This window comes from Schistosoma mansoni, chromosome 1 (assembly GCF_000237925.1).
Source record: "Schistosoma mansoni strain Puerto Rico chromosome 1, complete genome".
In the NCBI taxonomy this organism is placed as follows: Eukaryota; Metazoa; Platyhelminthes; class Trematoda; order Strigeidida; family Schistosomatidae; genus Schistosoma; species Schistosoma mansoni.
In genome coordinates, this window is record NC_031495.1 from 46,522,828 (window position 1) to 46,549,898 (window position 27,071).

The window sequence follows — 27,071 nt, forward strand, 5'->3', positions numbered from 1 at the left end:
TGGACTGTATAATGATTGATACTATATTTGAGAAATAGCTAAACTTATACCAAATTTTCAAATACTAATGTTCTCACCTTAATACCTAAAAATCCCAAACTTCATCCTGTACGAAGTGAACAGTGAACATTTTAATTTGTCCAGTCCTACTGATGTTCCATTCAGACACAAATAATGATAAAGAATGATCAGGTTAAATTACATGCATTCTTTTAATATTACTGTCAAATACTCTATTAGTAAAACTATACATATATGTATAGTAATTCACTTAGTATTGTTTGGTTGAATCTTCCCGTTGATGTTTAGGGCTGCAACTGGTCAGTCTCTAATTGGCCATATGTGCATACTGTACGTATTGCCTCGATATAGACTTAATTCACAAGCATTGTAAGCAAAGAAAGAGTGAACATTAACTCTGAGATGCAGGTACATCCAACTGAATAGTCCCAAATAGGACAACGAAACGCGCGTCAAACTGGATTCCACTGCTAGCCACTATCCATCTTCGCTTATATATATAGTAGTTTAATTATTCAGAATTAGCCTTATATAATCGCCGGTTATGGAACAGATTACCTGTCAAGATTAGACAATAACATATCTAGACCAATCTAGGCCTTATTCTTTTTTCAAAAATGTATATATTCCAATTATGTTTTCGGTTACTTATGATATGTCACTAACTGTGTATCTACTATTCTAATTAACCCTAACCACAATTAATATTGATATTATTCTAAATGAATCCATTACTATGTACAATTATTCGTTACCAACGAATTCATAATAACATTACTGTCAAATTGAACAATTACACTATTCTAGTAGATTGTAGTAACTATATGTAATTTAGTTTTAGCATTCAATTGATTTGCAATGTATAAAACCAAAGTGAATTAGTAGTTACACCCTTAAACATTGAATACCGTTGTTTATTCGTTTATAAGTTAGAGTTTAACAATGACACATTTACAAGAAATTACGCCCATCAGTAATAATAATAATAATACTTCGTTAGTTACTAGATTAATGACTGACTTGGAAAAAAATTCTCGAAGACTTAGTAAGAAGTCATTAACGTTGAATCTCAACCATATTCGAAGTAAAACACTTATCATGATATAGCATACAACTTACTTACTTTACTTACTTACTTACGCCTATTACTCCCAAACGAGCATAGGCCGCCGACCAGCATTCTTCAACCTACTCTGTCCTGGGCCTTCTTTTCTAGTTCTATCCAGTTCCTGTTCATTCTTCTCATGTCTGTCTCCATTTCTCGGCGTAATGTGTTCTATGGTCTCCCTCTTCTCCTTTGACCTTCAGGATTCCATGTGAGGGCTTGTCTTGTGACGCAATTGGGAGATTTCCTCAAAGTGTGCCCAATCCACTTCCAGCACTTCTTCCTGATTTCTTCCTCCGCTGGATGGAATCTGGTTTGTTGTCTCCCACAGTAACTTGTTGTTGATAGTGTCTGGCCAACGGATCCGAAGTATTTTGCGTAGACAACTGTTAATAAACACTTGTATCTTCTGGATAATGGCTTTCGTAGTTCTCCACGTCTCCGCATCATACAGTAGAACTGTCTTGACATTGGTATTGAAAATTCTAACCTTGGTGTTGGTTGACAATTGTTTTGAGCTCCAGATGTTTTTCAGTTGTAGGTATGCTGCTCTTGCTTTGCTGATCCTCGCCCTCACATCTGCATCTGATCCACCGTTTTCATTAAGCATGACAATTAATGAAATCAGTGGTAATGGTGAGTTTTTTTTTAATTTACATTATCTAAAGTACTAGCTCTTCGTTTCCCCATCCCAACGAATTTTCATCTCTGTTATACTCCTTGTCTTAGGGTATCCAGGAACACTGCCAGTTATGAGGTGAAATATATAACAACCTGATGTATTATTAACAAAATAGTTAACCCTTTGATACTATATGATTGGAAATAGTTAGTAGGTAACCGTAGTTCTACGTTTCGTCCTAGCTATCCTTCGTCAGCAAGGAGTAGCTGCAAGTTTCAGGGCAGAATCTCCCTGGTAGATTCGAATCAATATCACTCAACTTCACAATCTGAGACTTTAGCATTTAGCTGTTCCCTTGACGACTGACCTCCTATATTGCTAAGATATTTACACAGACTGACCAGTTAGTAGCAATCAATATCATGTTCATCGAGTCCTTGGTGAAGATTGAATTCCACTGATCAGGTAATAAGGTGATTATTATTCTGGGAAACTGAACTCCACAGGAGGTTGGACGCAATAGAATTAAATTTCCTCAAGAAAATTAAACCATCAAATTAAGACTCCATAGATTGAATTAACAACTTCAACCGATTCACAGTACAGTACAATCTTTGGTCAACCCTTATTTATATAATAACTGTTATACTTTCTACTTTGTTGATATCACATAAAATGGCTCGGAAAATTGAATAAAGTCAACAATCTAAACCATTTCATTTAAACTCCTTGACTGAGAACGATGAATTTCTCATCTGATTGTTTCAACGATCATTTTATCAAGGATTCTCTAATTGAATCCTATTCATGACAAAAATAAAACTCTTTAAACCGCCTATTAAAATATAAACAAATAATTTTGTAGTTTTGCATTGTAGACCATCAACGTTGATTATCTATGTCGAATGATTGGAGGCCTACTCGAGTAAGACGGGAACAGTGTAACGAACAAGCTAACTTCGAAGTCACACCTCGTGATCAGCACCTGACGTGGATTGCCCCATCGACGTATCAAGGGATCATGGATGCTCTGAAGACTGTATAACACAGGGGACGTTATTACAGGAATATATTAGTTAAAGTAGATACAAGCGAAAGTAGAACCATTGCCGCATGGGCCAGTCCATGGCGTATGATTACCTGATGCGCGTTGATTGTCCTTGACCTTGACGGGGAACGATGATCTGTTCGATATTTAGTGACCCAACTGCCGAATGATTTGGCTAGGGCTCAGTGACATTTTACTGCTCCTATAGCATCAAGGACTGACTTTGGTTAGAAGAACATCGAAAACAAAAAACTCTGAGTAGCTGTTTTGCTCTAGTAATCGTACTCATCATCTGCATACAGCTACGATCCCATCAACGATCAAATACAGAGCCTTCAGGTGTCATAGAATATAATTAATCTTCAGACCACTGAATTAGTATTCAATGATTCTTATTTGCTAGCTTCAACCAAAATTCAACATTCTCCTTAATCTATACCCTTCCCTATATACATTAGCAAAGAAATCATCAGAATTCAGCTATTTCATCAATCCAATTTGTTCCTTAGCAATTTCAAATAAATTTAACCCAATTAATTTTCTATTGTTCATACGTTGTACGTAAACAATCTACTGTTGTTATTGGCATTGGTGTTTCTGAAATTGTTGTTGTATATCTGTACAACTGCAATAAAGATCAATGTAAGTGATATTTATTTGTTCCATACTCCCTCTCTCGCTCGCTCGCTCGCTCTCCTTCTTCTTCTTCTTTTGTTTCTATCGTCTTCTTGTTTTACATTCTCCAACTGACTTTTTATTATATCGATAACGATTAAGTAAAAAGAGAATGATGGATAGTTTAAATGATTCTATTTCGAATATCATTGTTCCATAAGTTTATCTATATCCCTTCATTTATTTATTCTGTTTACTCAAACTGTTTAAAATTAAAACAAAACTGTCAATTCCAATGATTAATACATATATATATTCAATGAATCAATTGATTAACTAGTTGAATTCATAAGTCATTTAAAACTAAACCACCATAGAAAACTTGGAAGCATTGGATGGTCGTTTCGCCCGGGTACAAGATTCTTCAGAAGTGTGCATCCATGATCCCGTACGTGGAACTCGAACCCAGGATATTCGGTCTCGCGCACGAACGCTTAAGCTCTAGACCACTGAGCCGACCGTCATCCATGATATGCTTGAGCTAAGTCGATTTTCTCGGTAACGAACGAAGGCCAATGACACAAAGACACGATAGGCTAATCTAATCCGTTGTCCCAGGCCCCGCTAACTATAGGAAGAAGTCCAAGGCGAAGTAGGGGAATATATATTCCGTTAGCAGCCGAGTACAAGCAAGTCATAAGGGGAAAAAACTCAAACGTATTTATACAGCGATAATTTGTCCTTGGGAAGCATTCCAAAATATCACACTCAAAGATACAACGGACCAATAGCATTTAAGATATTTTACAAGTGGGAAATACAATACAATATGCACCAATCAAATTACACTTGACGGAGAAGCTTTGGAAGATGTGGAAACCTTTACATATCTGGGCAGCATCATTGATGAACACGGTGGATCAGATGCAGATGTGAGGGCGAGGATCAGCAAAGCAAGAGCAGCATACCTACAACTGAAAAACATCTGGAGCTCAAAACAAGTGTTTATTAACAGTTGTCTACGCAAAATACTTCGGATCCGTTGGCCAGACACTATAAACAACAAGTTACTGTGGGAGACAACAAACCAGATTCCATCCAGCGGAGGAAGAAATCAGGAAGAAGTGCTGGAAGTGGATTGGGCACACTTTGAGGAAATCTCCCAATTGCGTCACAAGACAAGCCCTCACATGGAATCCTGATGGTCAAAGGAGAAGAGGGAGACCATAGAACACATTACGCCGAGAAATGGAGACAGACATGAGAAGAATGAACAGGAACTGAATAGAACTAGAAAAGAAGGCCCAGGACAGAGTAGGTTGAAGAATGCTGGTCGGCGGACTATGCTCGTTTGGGAGTAATAGGCGTAAGTAAGTAAGTAAGTAAGTAAGTACAAGTGGGAAATACGACTTGAAGGTGTAAAGAGCGCCTTTGGTGCGAAAACAAGGAAATTCAAATTTTCAAAATAAAATTACAAAATTAAGCCATTTACCAAGTAAGTTCTGGGGATTTGACATACCCAGCAATCCAACGGTTTTAATGTCTAGCTTCAACCAATTCATGATATTGAGCGGCCCTCCATCATTGTTTTCAGTGAGTAACTGCCTCTACAGCAGACACAGTTGAACGCCACACGTACTAGATCGTGGATGTGCACTGTTGAGGAGTCCTATAGTAGAACGAAATAGTCATCCAATACTTTCAGGTTTTCTATGATGATCTAAGCTTTAATCGATTCATGAATTCAACTATTAAACATTACTACAATATCCACAAACCCTTATTCGGATAATACTTAACTATTGTTTAACTTTATTTCTTTTTTGTTTATTTTAAATAAAATTAAACAACCTGAATAAACAAATAAATGGCGGATATATTTAAATAAATTACCATACAATATGATAATCATTCTAGAATGAGATCATGATAGATTGAAATAGAAAAGATTGACGGACAATTTGATTGACCCAAAATTTTTGTCATTATATTATCACTAAACAAAATGACAGATGAGATTGATAATTGAACAAGTTTGTTTTGTCACATAGGCGCTATTCAAGGTTAAAATGTATGATATATATATTCAACAAAAGAAGATATTAGTCAGCTTAATCTGTTCTTATGCATATGAAAACTAGGCTTGTTTTGATACAGGTTTGCTTAAACAATCATTCCAATCTATAAATGTGTGATTAATCTAACATATTTTAACTCTAGAATGGTTATTTAAGAAGATTTCTTTTGATTTAGACAGTCATTTGTCTATGCACCTATGTGGTATTTTGCTTGTGAATAAGTTCGAAACAGTTAAAATTATGTGATCATGTTTGTTCAATTGGAAAAGGTTTTGTGGGAATCAGTTAGGTTTGTTGGTAATATTCTTCTAGGGATTGATCTCATACTGGTAATCAATGAAAACCAGAGGGTATTGAGAAGCTGTTTTATTTTAGTACAGAGCTCCTAGGTAGTTGGCGCCCAAGACTTAAGTAGGGATTAGATCCAGGATTTTAAAGTCTATCGATAAATGTATAACATTTAAAGCCAATAAACCTGCTTCCCTAATAGAGTCGTGAGTGCATACTGGTGAAGAATCACATATTGGACGGCCGTTTCATCCTATTATGGGACTCCTCAGCAGTGTGAATCCACGACTCCGCCTCGCGAAATTCTCTCAATCCTATAAATCAATACAAAATGTCATCAACTTTTTTAGTTCACCAATCAACAATCTATTCTTTCCTTTTTTTTACTTTAAAACCAAGGTAATAGTGTAGTGAACAAAACACGGGTGGAGGCAATCGAATGTGTTTGATTAAAAATTATAAACTGTCTTACTAAGATGTGATAATCATACAGTAAACTGTTAATTTGCAAAATAACAATCAGTTGTCTCAATCTTCACTATTCCTTCTGTAAATATCAATCCATCTTGTCTAATTTCATTGTTTATGTATTTTCCTAACAATTGCGCCTTATTTCAGTTCTTACCTTATCGATCTTCTGCCAAAATACATTCTGTCGGACCATCACTTTATACTACTTATAAGGATATAAGTAGATCACACCACAATAGTATACTCAAAAAGAAAAACAAAAACATGTCATGGTAGAAAGATTGGAAAAAGAAAAAAACAACATCTGAGTTAATCTATAAATATGGTTTTCTATAATAAAGCTCATATGGTATTCGGTATTAGATAATACAAAGAAACTATAATTTTGGACATGTTAAAAGAAATAATTGACATTGTGAATGAATACCGATAGATTACCGCCTTGCCTACTATTGACTATAACTGTTATATACAAATAGTAAGGTGTTTCATTTACAGGTATATCATAATTACTAAGTCCGTACTGTCAATGTTTGTTTGTTTGTTTGGTTTTTGTTGTAAATATAGATTCAGTATAGTAGAATGAATGATTTCAAATTCATTTATGCATGACTATCTTAATGTAAACATGAATATGTTACTACGAAAGGTATGATGTGATAATGAAAAGTGTTAAATTAGTAGTATCTATGTCTTATTTATACAGGAAGTCATTGGTAAACTCAATAAGTCAGTGATAACTTCTCTGATTATTTATTTTATTTATTTATTTAAACACATAAATATTGGTACAAAGGAAACACCAGATATATATGCGCCGCACAAATCTCATTTGATTTGTGTGAAGGCTGTGATACTGCCCGGACGCCCAGACCAAAGGAGGTGGTTTTCTTAGGGGGCCATACCCGGAGCCTTCGACCTAGATGTCTTATCCACAAGGCAGTGGAGCAACGTTACGCGGTGCAGTCCATGGTAGCTGGTGGCCAACAATTGGTTCATACATCATTTTTACCCTGAGGATACTAGAGCCCATGTGCACCATTGGTTTGGAATCGGGGTTTTCCAACTCCCCTAGATGAACTCGCCGTGTCCACCAACCCGTTTAAAGCATTGGACATTCGCTTTTCTTCCTCTCAATTTCGTAAACAACAGTAATGCCACGAGAAGGCAGTGAGTAGGACTTCCCTGGTAGAGGCTATGTGAGAGCATTTCCAGAGGGAGAGCAAACTGTCCCAACTCTCAGCCGTACCAGGGCATTTGGGGGCACTTCTCTGATTATGACATTATTAACTTTCTATTAACTTATATTATATAAGTTTCATCACATTGTCTGTCCATTCAGATATATGATTACATTGCAACTTAATCAGAATAGTTTGATTAATGATAAGATTTCCGCAATAGTAACTATACAGTAATCCATATTTATCAAATAATTCCATGATAAAGGGTAACTTGAGTAATAATGTTCATTGGTAAGACAGTTTAGCTAAATAATATGTTTGATATAATTGCAAATACATAATAAAAGTACTGTTAATCTCAAAGTAAACGTGTTTAACTTCATTTCAAGCTTTGGTTATTCTTATTACAACTAGTTCACCTGTCATTACACTATCAATTTGCAATCTAGTTCCACTTTTATCAATGACTCAAAAGCTGCCTTGATTGGTTCATTAAAATCATGCATTTTCATACCAATTGTGTTCCGTTCCAATTCTTTCGTTATTGATCTTTTACTGAAATACATTCTATGCCTGATTATCATCATATACTACTCATGTGGATATAAGTAACCCATACCACAGTAGTACTATGATAATTAAAACGTTATCATAGCTTTGTGATGATAAATGATGAAGTAATGCCGTGATATTAATGAAAATAATAAAAAAAGGTCTTTCAATGCTCATTATCCTGTCTTTCAGTCTATGTCTCTATGACAATAAAAATACCTTAGAATTTTCCGATTACTTATATAGTCTACTATACTGAGCATTATAGAATTCAAAGAATTTGAACGATATAATACTTGTCTAGAATACCCGATTAACAGTGAAATCTGAGATACTCGTTTCATCCTATTTCAGAGTCATCAGCTGTACGTACCTGCGACATTACAGCATTGATGTTCAGATTGAGACTCAGATTTAGTACTTCCCTTTTTAAAAAAACAATGAATTATCCACTAAGCTACTGAATGCATTTAGACAACAGCTAATGCAAGTGACATAGAGTGATATGTAAGGGCTTATATTTTCAGGTTCTTAATGAATAGATTCTAAATGCGACTGATCATTTGCAGACATTAACATAAATAACTATTTATTTATTTAAACCCATAAATATTGGTACAAAGAGGCACCAAAAATATCTGCGCGCACAAATCTCATTTGGTTTGTGTGAAGGTTATGATACTGCTCGAATGCCCAAACTGAAGCAGAGGGTTTTCTTAGGAGGCCACACTCGGAACCTTTGACCTAAAGATCTGATCCATAAAACAGTGGAACATCGTGAGGAGATGCAGTCCCATGGTAACCAGTGACCAACAGTTGATTCATACACCATTTGTTCCCTCAGGATACTGGAGTCTATTAGCAACATAAATAACGTGGAAATATAAACCTTTACAGATTCAAAGTATTCCGTTCTAATAATAACTAAACATATTATGAATATTTTCTTCCAGTAAGGGAAAAAAACATTCAATCATTGGAAGAAGACAAGGGGGGTAGGACTCTTCACTTCAACAAAAACATTATGTTTTGTTTGTTAGCTACTTTGTTCATTTTTAGATAAACAAAATTTGATGTTTTCAAATCGTTAGTCAGGAAGTTGATATGAACAATTCTTAAATGAATGTAAATTCTTTTCTAGTACACTCCAATGGTGATAATTAATTTCAATAACATTTTTTCCCCTCTTCTTTACATCATCACAGGAAATTAAGTTTACGAAAGAAAGTGAACAAACAACACAGGAAGCTACAACATAATCAAAATTATTATTATCATTATTATTATTATCGTTATTATAATCACCATTACTAGTAGTAGTAGTAGTAGTAGTAGTAGTAGTAGTCGTAGTAGTAGTAGTAGTAGTAGTAGTAGTAGTAGTAGTAGTAGTAGTAGTAGTAGTAGTAGTAGTAGTAGTAGTAGTAGTAGTAGTAGTAGTAGTAAACACAGCTTAGTGGAATTTTGTTCTCAGTCGTCAATTTTTGGATTTTAAACTCTTATTATTGCCAGTCCTCCTATAAAAACTCTATTATTCGAGTACATAGACAAGTAAATTGCTAATGAGTTGATTTTGATAGCATTCATACTATTAATTACTTATTTACATACGCCTGTTAACCCTCATGGAGAGGATTACGCCGCACAATTCAATTAGGGATTGTTTTTAAAGTAAGAGCGTATTTGACCATCACTAAAATCCGACCTACCTAACGAGTTTTGTCCACAAACCATATTACATACATACATACATACATACATACATACATACATACATACTTACGTCTGTAACCCCTCATGGATAAGCTTACGCCACTCAACAACACTCTCCATCAAACTATGTCCTCAACCACCCTTTCCAGTTATTTAAAATTCCTATTCTTCATTCTCATGTCTGATTCTGATTCCTGACATAATGTGTTCCACAGACTACCTCTTCGCCTTTCCCATTCATCATGCAAAGTTAGCGCTCATCTCATGATGCAGTTCGGTGATTTAATTCACTGAGTGTATGTCATATCCACCTCTAACCTCTTCCTCTAATTCGTAATACAGATGGAATTTGATTTGTCCTCGTCCACAGTAAGTTGTCGTTGATGGTATCCAGTCAACAGACATTCAGTATCTTACGTAGACAACTGTTTATAAATACTTGTATTGTTTTCATGATGGATGTGGTGATCTTCGAAGTTTCAGTACCATGCCGTAGAAAGGTACTGACGTTTGTATTGAAGATTATTACTTTGATATCGGTTGACAGACAGTTGTTTTGAGTTGTAGACATCCTTCAACTGTAGGAATGATGTCCTTGATTTGTCAATCCTCCCTCTACGTCTGCATCAAATCCTCCTTGTTCATCGATTATGCTTCGCAGATATCCATATTATTACTATACAATAATCAAAGTATGATAATTAGCGAATCAAACTCTTCTCTCTCCTCTCACATCATATTCAGACTTCTATATAGTCATAGTTAATTATTTAACTACTTCAAATATCAGAATAGACCTTTTCCATAGTGTATATCAATCAAATTACCAAAGAACTTAGCTAAATAATTTATTTATTAATAAAGAAACTTTTGAAGTATGCATGAGAAAACATGACTAAAATCAAAATAGACATAAAAATTAGAAATATGGTAACACTAGTTAATGACACAGTTCCAATGGTATACACATACTTACACAAGTACACAAGTACTAAAACTAACCCAATGAATCGAACAAAATCAATATTTAATTAATTGGAAATAATAATTTAATTTATTTTATAATTATTCAATTAATATAATTGGTTGTGATAATGAGAAATGAATATCAAAAGTAAATTAGACAACTTTGTTTTCCCAGTAAAGTTTACTTGTTTGATTGGAATATATTTGTTAATAGTAACTATGTGATTATGGTCATTATGGAATTTCATTGAAACCACAAACGAATCTTGGCTAGAAAACCACTGAAATCTTGAGGCATTAGATAACTGTTTTGTTCGAGTATGGCGCTCTTCAAAAGTGCATGTTCAAGACCATTCCATCAGAGTTCTAACGTGGGATCTTCGGTCTTGTGTGTAAGCGATCACCCCCCTTGTGATAATGATCATATGCTCTCTAGTGACTGAATCCATGAGGTAATTCCTGGAGTTCTAGTGAGAAGTCGTGGCCAGTGGAGCTAATCCATGTCAGGTAGAGACAGGTATCTACCTCAGTACAATGGAAGTTGGTCGCGCAATTTCATGGATTGGTTGAAGTTAGACATTAACACCGTTGGATATCGGCCAGCTCAGTGGTCTAGAGGTTAAGTGCTCTGGCGCGGGACTGGTAGGTTCTGGGTCCGAATTCCGCGAGGCGAGATCGTGATGCGCACTGGTGAGGAGTCCCACAATAGGACGAAACGACCTTCCAGTGCTTCCAGGTTTTCCCTGGTGGTCTAGCTTCAACTGACTCATGATCTGAACTATATAAAAAACCTCTAGATCACTGAGTCGCGATCCAATTATGTATAAGGTTAATCTCAATCAATCCACAAAACTATGTAACTATTTTTCATTGTCTTTGCTGAGTCTTATAGATGAAAGAAACGGCCACTCAGTGATTTCAGGTTGTCACTGGTGTTTGGTTCATGATTTCAGTTATATCTGTGGGAGTTTTATAAAGTATCTTGAAACTAATAGCTTAATACGCGCTTATTAATATATTCTAGTTTCGTTAGTTATGATTTGTTTAATTACCTAAATATATGAAACCATGAGTTAACACCATCATTCTGACTTACCATGTACATCTACATATAATACATATTTCCTACAAGCTAGTTGATCAATATTTCCCTAACCCGCTCCTATTTTTAAGGGAGAATATAATGAGATGGTCCTTATAACTTCATACGTACTTACTTACCTACGCTTGTTACTCCCAATGGAGCATAGGCCGCCGACCAGCATTCTCCAACCTACTCTGTCCTGAGCCTTCCTTTCTAGTTCTATCCAGTTCCTGTTCATTCTTCTCATGTCTGTCTCTATTTCTCGACGTAATGTGTTCTTTGGCCTTCAGGATTCCATGTGAGAGCTTGTCAAAAATAATTTCTAAAAATCCATTTCAAATCAAATTCATATAGTTATCATTAAGGGAAGAGTACAACTAAAAAATTGGTTGAAATGAAGATATTTGCTTTTCTTTTGTTTTTCAATCATTTCTTTATTGCATTCATTACAGATTGATCTCAGCTGGTATACCATTGACAGTTAGGAAACATTGAACGTCTGTTTTATCTTAGCGTAAAAATACTCAAAAATGAGGAACTACATTCGTGTCAATCTCTACAAAGTTCAATCAGTCAATTATTTGAAGTGCTAATAACAAAAAAACACAATTATCAATAAAATTATTCCCTTAACAGCAACAACAACACACTTCATAGCAAAAGAAGGTATTATAGAGATTTTAGTAATTTTATACCTAAATTTATAAGTCAATTAAACCTAGACCACCATGGAAAATCTCGATACACTGGACGACTATCTCGTCCTAGTATTAGACTATTCAGCCCGCCTGGTATGATTCAAACACAGGACCTATCGGTCTCGTACGCGAGCACTTAACCACTAGACCACTGAACCGACATTTACTTACTTACTTACTTTCGCCTGTTACTCCCAATGGAGCATAGGCCACCGACCAGCATTCTCCAACCCACTCTGTCCTGGGCCTTCTTTTCTAGTTCTATCCAGTTCTTGTTCATTCTTCTCATGTCTGTCTCTATTTCTCGGCGTAATGTGTTCTATGGTCTTCCTCTTCTCCTTTGACCTTCAGGATTCCATGTGAGGCTTGTCTTGTGACGCAATCGGGAGATTTCCTCAAAGTGTGCCCTATCCACTTCCAGCGCCTCCTCCTGATTTCTTCCTCCGCCGGAATCTGGTTTGTTGTCTCCCACAGTAACTTGTTGCTGATAGTGTCTGGCCATCGGATCCGAAGTATCTTGCGTAGACAACTGTTAATAAACACTTGTATCTTCTGGATAATGGCTTTCGTAGTTCTCCACGTCTCCGCCCCATACAATAGAACTGTCTTGACATTTGTATTGAAAATTCTAACCTTGGTGTTGGTTGACAATTGTTTTGAGCTCCAGATGTTTTTCAGTTGTAAGTATGTTGCTCTTGCTTTGCCGATCCTCGCCCTCACATCTGCATCTGATCCACCGTGTTCATCAATGATGCTGCCCAGATATGTAAAGGTTTCCACATCTTCCAAAGCTTGTCCGTCAAGTGTAATTTGATTGGTGCATATTGTGTTGCATCGGAGAGTCTTGCTTTTCCCTTTGTTTATATTGAGACCTACTGCTGCTGAGGCTGCTGCTACACTGGTCGTTTTCTCCTGCATTTGTTGTTGCGTTTGTGATAGAAGAGCCAGATCATCCGCGAAGTCTAGATCGTCAAGTTGCATCCTGCCTGTCCACTGTATCCCGTGCTTTCCTCCAGTCGTTGACGTCTTCATGATCCAGTCTATTACCAGGAGAAAGAGAAACGGTGAGAGTAGGCAACCTTGCCTTACACCAGTCTTTACTTCAAACGAGTCTGTGAGTTATCCTCCGTGGACGATTTGGCAGTTTAGTCCATCATAGGAGTTCCGTATGATATTGACTATTTTCTCAGGCACGCCGTAGTGTCGAAGAAGCCTCCATAGTGTCGTCCTGTCCACGCTATCAAATGCCTTCTCGTAGTCGATGAAGTTGATATAGAGTGATGAATTCCATTCGATTGATTGTTCCACAATGATACGTAGAGTTGCGATTTGATCTGTGCACGATCTATCCTTACGAAATCCAGCTTGTTGATCTCGAAGTTGGGCGTCTACGGAATCCTTCATCCTGTTTAACAATACTCTGTTGAAGACTTTCCCTGGTATTGAGAGGAGAGTGATGCCCCTGTAGTTGTCGCACTTGCTCAGATCGCCTTTCTTTGGTACTTTGATCAGAAGTCCTTTTTTCCAGTCTGTTGGTACATGTTCTTCGTCCCAAATCTTACTGAAGAGGATGTGTAGTATCTTGGCAGTTGCTGCTACATTTGCTTTCAGTGCCTCTGCCGGGATGTTGTCTGGTCCCGCTGCTTTGCCGATCTTGATTTGTCTAATGGCCATGCTGATCTCTTCAATTGTTGGTGGGCCAACATCGATTGGGAGGTCTGTGGGTGCTGCTTCGATGTTGGGTGGGTTCAGTGGAGCTGGTCGATTTAAGAGTTCTTTGAAGTGTTCTACCCACCTGTTTCGTTGTTCTTCAATGTCGGTGATTACTTTGCCTTCCTTGCTTTTCACTGGTCTTTCTGGTTTACGGTAATCTCCAGCAAGTTTCTTGGTTGTATCATACAGTTGTCTCATGTTTCCCTCTCTTGCAGCCTTTTCCGCTGTCATCGCTAAATCTTCCACATATTTACGTTTGTCGGTTCTGATGCTCCTCTTCACTTGCTTGTTTGCCTCTGTGTATTCGGCTTGTGCCTTGGCTTTTTCCGCTCTTGTTCGGCTGATATTGATTGCTGCCTTCTTGTTCCTTCTTTCTTCAATTTTATCCAGTGTACCAACAGTGATCCATTCCCTGTGATAGTGCTTCTTTTGGCCCAGAACCTCCTGACATGTTGAAATGATTGCCTCTTTGATACCTTTCCAGTTGCTCTCCATGGTAGTTCCCTCTCCATTGAGTAGATCATGAAAGACCTGGAACCTGTTGCTGAGGGCTATGTTGAATTTGTTGAGTTTGTCAGCATCTCGGAGATAGGCCGTATTAAACTTTTGTGATGTTGTCCTCACCGTTGTCCAGTGCTTCTTGAGTTTTAGTTTCATCTTGGCAACCAGCAGATGATGATCGGATGCTATATCAGCTCCTCTTCTGGTTCTCACATCCTCCATCGTCCTCCTGAACTTTTTGTTGATGCAGATATGGTCGATTTGATTCTGTGTAGTGTGATCCGGTGAAATCCAAGTGGCTTTGTGTATGTTTTTGTGTGGAAATGTGGTGCCACCTATGACCAGTTTATTGAAGGCACATAGGTTTGCAAATCTCTCACCATTTTCGTTCCTTTCTCCCAGTCCATGTTGTCCCATGACGTCTTCGTATCCAGTGTTATCCTTTCCAACCTTGGCATTGAGATCTCCCATCAGAATGGTCAGGTCTTTGGTTGGGCACTTCTCGAAGATCGACTGCAGCCTATCGTAGAATTGGTCTTTAGCGTCTTCATCGTAGTCGTTGGTCGGCGCATAGCATTGGATGACGTTCATTGTAATGCCCTCTCTCTTTGTTTTGAAGGAGGCTTTGATGATCCTTGGTCCATGAGATTCCCATCCTATAAGTGCATTTTGTGCTTTTCTGGACAGCATCAATGCAACTCCTTGTGTATGTGGGGCATTTTCTTCTTCATGACCGGAGTATAACAGAAGTTCTCCTGAAGACAGTCGTTGTTGTCCAACCTGCGTCCAATGCGTTTCACTGATTCCAAGCACCTCCAGGTTGTATTTTCTCATTTCTGCAGCAATTTGGAAGACTCTTCCGGTCTCCCACATTGTCCGGACATTCCATGTACCTATAAGAATTGTTGCTCTGGTTGTAAGAAGGTGCATCGGCCTCATGACTTCCGAAGGAACTCGGCTTTCATCATGAGACGTCATAATTATTCCTTCTACTCCCAGGGCAGAGTTTAAATGGTTTGAATGATTTTTTCTGGTTAGCGTTTTTTAGCGAGTTGATTTTCTACGGGATGGGGTCGCTAACCCCATGCCCAACCCTCCTCCTTTACCCGGGCTTGGGACCGGCAGCAACCCCCAGAGGAGCTACAGGCGGAGTTATTCGGTACCCGTTTCTACTAATATTTATTCAAATGAATAAATAATAAGTTATTTGGGTTAATTTGAATTCTAGAACTCAGATACCAGATACATGAACATATACTGGAGTTTAAGCAACACTTCATATTAAGGCTAGTGGGAACCTAAACTGAAGTATTTGCAGTAAGTTTCGAACAGAAACCCCGTCGTTTCATTGTTGAATGTTTAACCATTTAACTACTACTCGTGGTACTGTTTAACAGTTTTAAAATCAAAGTAATCTGTCTGAGACTTTATATTGCTATTTTAAAACTTTTCGGTTCCAAAGCAACTCTGGATGAACCACAGGACAATGTTGCGAATAGTTAATGAATCACAGTCAAACGCAGCACGTCCATTGTGAGATAATTAATGGAACCATTCATAACTATGACTTGAAGACCAAATTATAAAGCTACATGTTTGAAAACCCAGGGTATAAAGACTACAGTTCTATCATACACAAGGTTCTGTATACTTATGACTTACAGATATCTTCATTTTTAAGATTGGTGTGAACTGTGGGGCTTATTCATTTCACTAGCTTAAGGGTTATTTTTCTTTAACTTGTTATCTTCGAACAATATTAGCTCTTAATTCTGTACAAGAATTGTGTTTCGTCTCACAATACTCACTGGAGATCGCACTATTTTGGGTGTATTAATTTACACACATTACGCATTCAGCAGTTATTCTTTCAATGTTAACGTATTTTAGAAACGTAATTTTTTATTTTAGTTTCATAAAGCAAAATTCCAAAATAATTTGTTGAATTTTTATACAGATGGAAGCTTGTACCGCAAAACTGCGTACAGTTTCACAAGAGGAGTTAAGTCCGCGGGCTTTGCTTTTATCGGCTACTCAGTTAATTAAAGAGAAGAATGTTGATAAAGCAGTTTTACTCCTGGAAGTAAGTCGTCATGTTACTCTTCTTAAATCAGTTGTTAAGATAGACTGTTTTGTTCCATAAATCTAAAGTTGCACGTAGCATTTCATTCATATCCTTTAGCCTTTCATCTATTTTTGGCGGACTTTTTTTTCACAAAATGCTTTGAAAATAAAGGATTTAACTACAAACGTGCCAAATACTTACTTCATGTATAGTGTAGTGAAAATCGTAACTAAAGTGGATTTATACTGACTATCTATACGAAATAGTTTTTTTTGTATGTAACGGCTTGAATAAAAATCGAACTTAAGTCTATTGCATTGACATTTTTGGTTTCTAGTTAGTCGGATAACTAAATGATCCTGAAACATTCCATTACTTGGCATATCCTAGTTTTCCCTCAATCACATGATACTTTTATTTACACTGTCATCAGTACTTTCAGGTCTAGATTCAATAAGGATAAACTACATTTGTGTTATAAAAGCAAATGATGGAACAGATTTCGGTTGACTACTGAATTCTAATCAAACAGATAAAGTGAAAAATATTTAATATGAAGATCCCCATTTCAAGTTTTATTATTACATGTATTTTTTCAGCCTCACATATTATTGAAGTAGTGTGGAAATTAGCACATAAAAGAGGTACTTCTGGTGGTTTTTACGGTGAATTATTACTACTTAGTTAAAGTGCAGTGACAAACACAAAGATTAGCTCTCACTTAAGTATCTATTAGGAACATATTCCAAGGTACACTTATTAAAAAAATACATGAATACTGGTACAAATGGGCATTAAAAATAAATACTCCGCTCAAAGAAGAAAGTGATATTGAGATATTGGGAAAAGGAAAGGCGTACAATGTCAATAAGTAAACGACAGCTTAAAAATTAACTGCCTGAGGCCTACTACGAATAATGCCATTTTATTATTTGTCTAAGTCTAGGGGTCAAATTACTAAGTGAAGAGTGAGGACTATCACTTCTGACGGGTCTACTGAATATGTGTATTGGATGCTACTACTAATAATGGTACGATCGGAAGTATATTTGCCGAGTTATTTGGTGTTGCTGTGGTTATCAGTCAATAAGAGTGCTATTTTACAAATCTCTATGGGTTTTTGTACGTGTTTTAAGATTTCGAATTAGCTGTTTCAAAAAATATTTTCGTCGACTTCTGGTCAAATTTTAGGGTAAAGAAAGATTTCTGGGCAATAAAATTATGTAACATCTATTCTTAGTAACTTAGACACAATAAGTTCTTCAATTTAAAATTAATGTCAAACTAGACATCATAAGTGCTAATACTGATTTCTACACATATTTTCACTGAATTCTTGTTGTTTTACCTTTAGAGTTATTTGTCCAATTTCGCTGGTAGTCAGATAGATGCCGAAATCCCTTTAGCTTTGGCCCAATTAAATCTTCGCCGAACATCTGCAAATAATTTGGGGACTGGTAGTCCTCAACCTAAAAATGCATTAAATGTAGCTCAAATGCTTGAAAACATTCTTCCTCAGCACTTAATCCATTCTCCCGGTGTTTTGTCAACACGCATCGCTTTATATCTTTTAGCGAGCTCTGGTGAAAATGCTGTACAGACGCGTCCTGATAGCATGAAACAAATAGTCAATTGTATTGAATCAACCCTTCATTATTATGAAGAGTTAGGAGAACAGGTAATTCTCTTTCCTATGTATAGTGAATAGATAATTTCTGAATCAACTTATTGATATTTTCCAGTCTGACCTTTAATACTTTGTCTTCTACTTCTGGTATTCTTGTAAAAAACAAAAATGGGTAAAACTTGAATATTAGAAAGTTTAGTACTAAGTGTATTCATGGTTCGTCATTCTTCGTCTTTTATGATTTGATTGTTGTACTTCATATTATTTTATACGTTAGTTATTGAGTTCACGACAGTCTAAATGCAACTCGAAAAGTTTTATTATTGTGGGTGAAAACAAAGTGGATTAGAGTGATATTATTTGAACTATTGGTTTCTATTCTCAGGACTTAAACTTCATTTAACTATCCTTACAACTCTGAATGAATGTGGTCGCATCTACTTGTGTAACGTAGAATCCCTAATTATTGTTTTACTGGCTTTTAAACCCATCATTCGCACCCATCTGAGTACTCTGTCAAATATCGGAAAACATCATTTCAACTGAACTATTTATTTTTGTTATCAATAGTAAGACTTACATTTCAATTTAATTTTAACTTGTATTAATTTTTCCATTTGTTGGACTTCTTTGGTGGATACTTTCATACGACTCAAACTATGAAATTCTGGATGGATGTCTCCAGAATGAAATCTATTCCCATTTGTTGGATAATTGTGCTGCGTTTCTTCTGCAACAAGGTGAGGCAAAACTTGCGGCTGAACTTCTTGAAAAACAATTAGCCCGACTTGAATCAAACATTTGTCAAGAAAAACAAAACAGTTTGATTAAACAAGTACTGGTAGCTCGGTTGGTGCGTGCCTATGCACAGTTTGATCGTCCTAAGGCTGAACAAACCTGTAAATCATTACAGGCTAAAGAATCCCTCTCAGAGGCTGATGTAGATACGTTGGAAACTACCTTTTTATACGGAGCAAAGTCTTTAAAACGGCTTGGCAAACCTAGTGAACCTACAGATACTTCAGACAAAGGCAAATCAAAAAGAAGCCAAATTAAAAAAAGCATTTCTGAGTAAGTGTTTAAACTTATGTATTCATTTAAAAACTTATCTAAAATCTTGGCATACTCAAGGCAGTTAATTACTTTATGACCAGTTAGTGCTAATTGCATGACCAATATTGGGTAGTGTAGTGTTCCAGAGTTATTCTTGAGAATCTTTACTTGTGAGTAATTGTGAATTTTAGACAGTCTTCATAAAATATTCTTGGTTTGGTTACCTTAAAATTTCTTTTGAACAATAAATTCAATCAATGAACAAACTGTCAGCTCGTGAGAATTGGTCATTTATACTTTATGGAGCTAACAAGTAAATTGACAAAAAACAACTGTTTCAATTTATTTTATCAAATCTTTTCTTGAGCTGATAAAAAAGTCGTTTAGAACCTAGAGATTAATTTTACGAATTTTTGAAACTGTCTGTGATCATTGAAGGGAAAATACGATGTGAAAACCTATCTAATTACCAAGTTGAAAAAATGTAGGAAATTTTTTGTATTTCACCAGTGAATATATATCAATGCCTAATCCAATGGAAGAATGAGTTGCTGTGAAGTTTCAAACTTATCTACTACTTTGCAACTCTGCTAATTGTTTCTTATTTCTTCAGCAACAGAACTTTAATGTAAAGTTTGTTTCCTAATTAAAATCCTCATTTCAGTTTCAGGATCAGTTGTTTATTATTGAACTCAATATTTAGGACGGTCACGTTTGAAATATTTTCATCTATATTACTGTCTATTAGCATTATTAACTCGCTAAAATACGGATTACATTCAGAAATAAAGCATAATTATGTGTGGAAAAAAATCGAATCGCCCCGGAAATTTACATCAAATATTAATATTAAAAATAAGCTCCAAAGTATACAGTGTGGTACTCAAGAGCTGTTATAGAAATCCTTGAGTTATATTTTATATAGATAAGTCTTTCGTGGATGACTAAGGTGAGCCAAATCTGTTGAATAATTAAGCAAGTCAATGCTCTACTAGTTACTTCAAAAGTGAGTGATACTAGAAATATATAACTTGTCAGTAGAAAAGCTGAGTAAGCGTTCTTTATTGACCTAGTAATTAATTTATTGTTCAACATTGTTTTACAGTAAACTGCGGTTGAATGTGCTGAATAACTTCGATATACTAAAGATTAAGTTCATGAAGTTTCGATTGGATGATCAGAAATTTTTAAAGCTACCAAACATTGGATTCCTTGCTCTTATGAATACTAATTGTGTACTACCGTAATTCTAAATTTTTATTTTGTTTATCAGCATTCCTTCCTCAGAAGATCCTGGTGCGCAACCGGTTATTTCACGTCCTAAGCGTAAAAAGAGGAAGGTTCGCCTGCCAAAGAATTATCAACCAGGAGTTATGCCTGATCCTAATCGTTGGTTACCTCGACGAGAACGTACTCACTATCGTGGCAAACGTCGTGACAAGCGATTTGCTCCTACACGTGGTCCTCAGGGTCAAATAACTGGAGAAAGTGAATGGTAAGTACTGTTTCTGTCATATTTAGTCTGTTTATTTAGTTTCCGCGCACGTTACTTATTACTTATGAACGTGCTATTTTCAACTATTAAAATGTTAGTACTAATTTATGTGTGTACATAACCATGTTGGTAATGAATTCTACCAGAACAGTCAAATCTTCTGATATTTTGGAATGGACCGTTCTAATGTTTACACTTATGAACACAATAATCATTACATGCCGGCTCAGAGGTTTAGAGGTTAAGCATTGGCGCTCGAGACCAAAGGTCCTGATTCTGGTTTCTGCATGCGAGGGGCCGTGAGTGCGCATTGCTGGGTTTCATATAGGACTAAACGGCCGTCCAGTGATTCCAAGTTTTTAATGATGGTCTAACATTCATTTGTCCATGATTTCAGTGAAACTGAATCTCTGCAATCCTATACTGACAATAAAGTCAGATTGCGGAACTTTTATTTGTGCGTTATCTAGCTACTATTTTGAGTATTATGGTGACGACAACAGTTATTTTTGTTGGTGAAAACGTTCCACAAGTTATTTACCAAGATTTTAAACAGTGATGTTCCTTCGAAACATTGAATACTACTACTAGACTAGGAGAAACCTGTCCCTTAACCCTGGGGTGAATCGCTGTTGTTTGTTTAACACAAAATGTCAATCCACGTATAGTAGAAGCCAAAGTGGCTTATCCCCATCTGGATCAGCTTTGGAGACATCTTTATGTTATATTAACCGTAAAGGGTTCGGTTTACAACGTGTCAGAGTATTTCTGCTCTTTGTTCGTGAGACCTGACCTCTCAAAGCTGAAGAAGTGCAGTAACTATGTTGCATGATTAATGATATCCGGTGGCAACACCGCCTTAGTCACTCCAATACCTGACAATGTGCATTTTGGACATAGGCGATAATTGGAATAGTGTCATCGTCGTGGAATATCAACTTCAGTAACTGAGTCGTGTTTTACGAGTTCCATCCCACTGACTTCTACATCGAAGATCATTTGTTTACTCTGATAGTGAGTGGAAAAAGCAATGTGATGGTCAATTTATGTTATGGCACCGTGACAAGGAGATAGGATTGTGATCTGTCAGTCTTTAGAAAATGTGAAACTCAGTAGATTAAGATGTTATTAGATATGGTTCAGAATAAAAGCCGGTGGTAATTCAATCCTGATTTTCTTTCACACTTCACAAAAGTGAAATCTACTTATTGGGCTAGGAGAAGTCTTACTCGGTTATGCTGCTAAGTAAATTATATTTCTCATTAAATGCGACTCATTTTTGTTTATTGATTGATTTTAGTACTCTTTCCTCCCTTAGTCTTCATTTTTATCGCTTCATTGGTGTTTTACATTTTTCGGGACCCCACTGTGCTAGAATTCACGTACTTAAACAATGCTTCACATCAAATTATGTGTATTGTTTTTTATTCATTTTAAGAGTTTTGAGATTTGAATTATTTATAAATGCACATAGAATAACCAGATACATAATGATTTTATCATAAACTATTCAATTGTAGATTCATCTATACATAAATTTTGTAAATTTAAAAAAAATTTCATTTTAGGGATGCTGCTATACGTAGTCCTAAAGTCAAAATTCCTGAAGACGGTTCAGCAGGATCTACTCCTAAACAAATGTCTAATACAGCTAAACAGCAACAAAAGAAAGGTCGTAAGAAAGGCCGATAATATCATCAAAAATAAACAAAACAAAACATAAGTCCAATTAATCTGTAATTGTTTGATCGTGTAATTTATGCACTGTATCTGTGCATCTATGTACATGTTATTTGTACTCTAAAAATTTTTTCCTTTTCAAATCCCGAAAACATCTGTATGTATACCCCTATTGAAATATATTTGTTTTTATTAGATAATTCTGTATGACAGTATATTCTTAATACTTAAAGCATCATTTTCACGGGTTACAATGTTTAATTTCTTATTGTTTATTTAATATTCATTATAAGTGTAGTGATTGTTAGTCTTTTACATTATACTTTTATTCTTGAAAGGTTATTTCTTTTTTTTTTCATTATATCACTACATATTTATTTAGTCTTTATGGATTATATTTTCGTTTGGTAATCATAAATAAGAATTAACGGTGTTAACATTTTCTAACAAGTTAAATATATATTTCTTTTATTTTAAATCATAGTTTACCTCTAAAATAATGTAGGGAAAAAGTATTACTATGTACATCTACCTTAGAGTGTAAGCATAGTGATATTATCTTGAAGATACCACAGGTATTGTAGTTTGAGAACACTTTACCAGTAACACCTATAATTGAATCGCGCCCACCCAGTGAAATTAAAAGTCAGAAGCGAGGAGGTTGGAAGATATATATGTGATAGATTATCAATATATCGAGGAGTGACTGATCTAAACTGGTTAGTGATCTCAGGAGACGTTGAGCACGACGTTCCAACTCGTGATCCGGTGCGGATGCATGACCGAACGCCTTCAGATAAATGAGTCCATTAAAACTAATGTAGTCAGCATCCACTGTAGAAAACTTACAGAGCTATTGATTTTGGGGATTTATTTACCGCTACAATCTTATTAGAATAATGGTATACGAGAAATGTGACTATATTTTAATTAATCAATAATAAATACTGATTATCTGGGAATTATTATCTTTGATTAATATTATCCAAGTTAAACAACGTAATTGTTCTAAAGTATACTCTTGGAGTAAATATTTTTTTAATTAGAGAAGTATGACTGATAATTCGAATGGCGATAATGCAAAATAAACTAAGGCCAAAAAATCTGATCTATTGACAATGGGTTAAGGCTTCCTGTTTCGCGGCTCACATCAGCTTCTTAACATCGTTATTAAATCTATAATAATTATATCCAAGAACTCATAATTCAATTACTAAGAATATATGACAATTATTTGTATATTTCTAGACTACAAAACTAGTCGAAAGTGCAGATTTCTTTGTATATACAAAAAGAAGCTTTGGGTCCTGTTTTGGGAATAAATCGTACCAAGTATACATCAACTTGTTCAGAAGTTGATAACTTTGACGTATTCACTTTCTTGGTTAGTTCCAAATGACAAAAAGTGATCAACCCACAAAGGTTTGATGACTGTATATTTAAAATACCAGATTGCAAAACAATAAAGTTTATTTATTTAAACACATAAATATTGGTACAAAAAAGCACCAGATATTTATATGCGCCGCACAAATCTCATTTGATTTGTGTGAGGGCTGTGATACTGCCCAGGTGTCCAAACTGGAGCAGGTGCTTTTCTTAGGGGAACACACCCGGAGCCTTGGACCTAAAAATCTGATCCATAAGGCAGCAAAGCATCGTGAGGAGATGCAGTCTCATGGTAGTCAGTGACCAACGATTGGTTCATACACTATTTGTTCACTCAGAATACTAGAGCCCATGTGCACCATTGGTTTGGAATCAGGGTTTTCCAACTCCCCCTAGGTGGACCCTACGTGTCCATTAACCCGGTTACAGCGCCAGACATTCGCTTTTCGTCCTCTCAATTTCGTAAACAACACCCCCGCCACGAGAAGGCAGTGAGTAGGACTTCCCTGGCAGAGGCTATTTATTCGCGTGGTCATGTGAGAGCATTTTGAGAGGGATAGCGGACTCTCCCCACTCTCGGCCGTACCAGGGCATTTGGGGGCCAAACAATAAAAACAGAATTATATTACGTAAGTAGCTAGGGCATTTTTAAAGCTGAGTAATCAATTCATTAGTTAACTATCCGTAGTAAGAAATTGAGCAACAATTATTTATCAGCAGGGGTTTTGTGGAGATTTAGCATTTTTCATAGTAGAAAGCATGAGTCAATTGAAGCTAGACCACCATGGAAAACCTGGAAACACTGGACGGCCGCTTCGTCCTATTATGGGACTCCTCAGCAGTGCGCATCCACGGATTTTAATTGTTGTAATAGAAAGATACCTGTCCAGGTTTCTGCAGTGGAATCGCTACCATTATGTCCTGAAACGTGTTTTTGCTAATGAGTGCAGATAGGTGTAAAGACGAAGTTTATTGTTTCTAACATCCTAATCACTGGGTAGTTTCAAAGTTGAATTTCTTGTAGTTGATAATATTAAATGGTCTTTTGGTTGGCCACTGTTGTAGTAGTAAAATGATGCAAAATAAATGTTCACTTCTTATATCCTTAATCTTCGCGCTTCACTTGGTGTATATTGCATAAATTAATTAGTTGCATTTGTGTGTATGTTGTCTAAGCTTGTGTAAGTGGAGAAATATATGTCTAAGATGTATATAATAATATCCCTTAAGTCAGTCACAGCGTGGAACCCGGTACTTATGTACATTGGTTCAAGTTATCACGGCCCATTAACAGAAAAATGAAATTGTCAGGGCAAACCCCAGTGTTCTAGAGGTAGTAACAGTATCAGTGGTAATAGTCAAGATTAGGCATGAAAGATAATTCAAGAAAATATAAATGAGTAAAATAAAAACGAAAATACGTTGTGGGGAATTCAGAATTTGGGAGAGGCAATAATGGGCGCCCTTGCAAGTGGTTTCAAGTCTCTAATCATTGGTTATGATAATCACGTGAACTCCAGGCAGATGGTCTACATTTAATAACATGACTCAGTTCAATTGTCAGTGACTTATTGAACCGATGCTATGTTTTGGTTAGGCTGCCCTTAGCTTTCTTACAGCCTTCCACACTAGATAACACTCGTTTAGGTAGGTGGTGGTTGGGCATGCATAACACCTGTCCAAACGACCTCAGTTGGTGAAGATTTATTACCTCACCATTCGATTTTCCACCCTTAACTCGTACTTTATTCCTGACCCACGCATTACTTACTCCGTGATCTCAAAATACACAAACAGTTTTTTTAAGAGACCGGCGATCAAATATTGGTGACCTTTGAGTATCCTCTATGGTTAATGGCCATGTTTCACACTTATAAAGTAGAACAGATCGAACTGCTGTGCAGTAAATTCATCCCTTGGCTGGCAGATGAATATTCGCATACGCAACAAGTGACGCAAGTTGGGGTGTGCTAGCTTTGAATGTAGAAAGATCTAAGTTTCATTAAATGACGATGATCAGAAAGTTAGGGACTTTATACTTGAACTACAGAGACAGGTCGCGAGGTGCAATTCTAAAGACCAGTTGTAAACTAACTTCGCGATCGGTTGATTGCTGGGATAAATATTGCGAATTAGAGCACTGCACGTTTACTCTTAGTAGTGTGCACATAAAGGATAAATTAAGGTTGGAACCCGTACAGAGACGACCTACTTTTCGGATTCTTGGAACTGATTGTACCTTTAATCATAATTCCAGATGTAATTAACTCGGACTCGACCATTTATGGAAGAGGAGACTTAAACTAAATCTAATCTTTTTCTTCAAAATACCTAATAAACTATCATTTACGTCCAGTCAAGTTATTGAATATGCAGAAACTTTTGATTACAATATCCATAACTCCTTGTCAATAGTGAAACAAACCGATTCTAAGTCGTCTCTCTATATGAAATACTTTACCAGTGAATTCTCCAGAATGTGGAATGATCTACTGTAATCTATCCGTCAGATAAAATCACTCCCATCCTTTGTTCGCTGAATAATGCTTCTCTGAAAATGGATTAAATGTTGTAACATCTGTAAACATATCTTGTTCCACAAGTGAGATACTAGGAACTTTAAATGTTTAGCCATTCTTGTTACTGAATTCACTAAGCAAACCACCTACCTGATGTTACTTTACATTAACACCGTCCCTAGCAACCCTAACTAATTTGAATAATATCTAATATGAACAATATATCACTGAGTAACATGACAGATGCATTATGGTAGACCTGATTGACATATTTTAGTAATTATTGCTTTAAAAGACTAATATTTGGACGAAGAATATTCTTTTCGATAAATTCTCTTCAGGTTCTACAATTATATATCCAAATTAATAATCCGAAAAATTGGCCAGGTTAAAGGCAAAGTACATCGTTTAATGCATGTAAATTTAAGAATGTCAAATCAAATAGAATAAAATTGTTAATGTTGATATGACTCATATAGAATGTTAACTTGAATATGTATATATGTTAAGTGAAAATTTAAGATCTGTGATCAGAATATAAATATGGGTCAGATAGGGTAAGAGAGATATGATAGTGCAATTACAAT

At 36.1% G+C, this 27,071-nt stretch overlaps 1 protein-coding gene across 1 annotated transcript; it reads left to right on the top strand.

Moving 5' to 3' along the window:
• Positions 1-16,613: 16,613 nt before the first annotated feature.
• On the top strand, positions 16,614-23,051 carry Smp_207010 (putative signal recognition particle 72 kDa subunit; the record flags this gene model as incomplete). The annotated part of the gene is made up of 5 exons (XM_018794613.1): positions 16,614-16,739; positions 18,076-18,399; positions 19,034-19,419; positions 20,675-20,896; positions 22,465-23,051. 5 exons carry the CDS (start codon positions 16,614-16,616, stop codon positions 22,586-22,588), a joined length of 1,182 nt encoding a protein of 393 aa, XP_018649007.1. The 3' UTR covers positions 22,589-23,051.
• Positions 23,052-27,071: the final 4,020 nt, after the last annotated feature.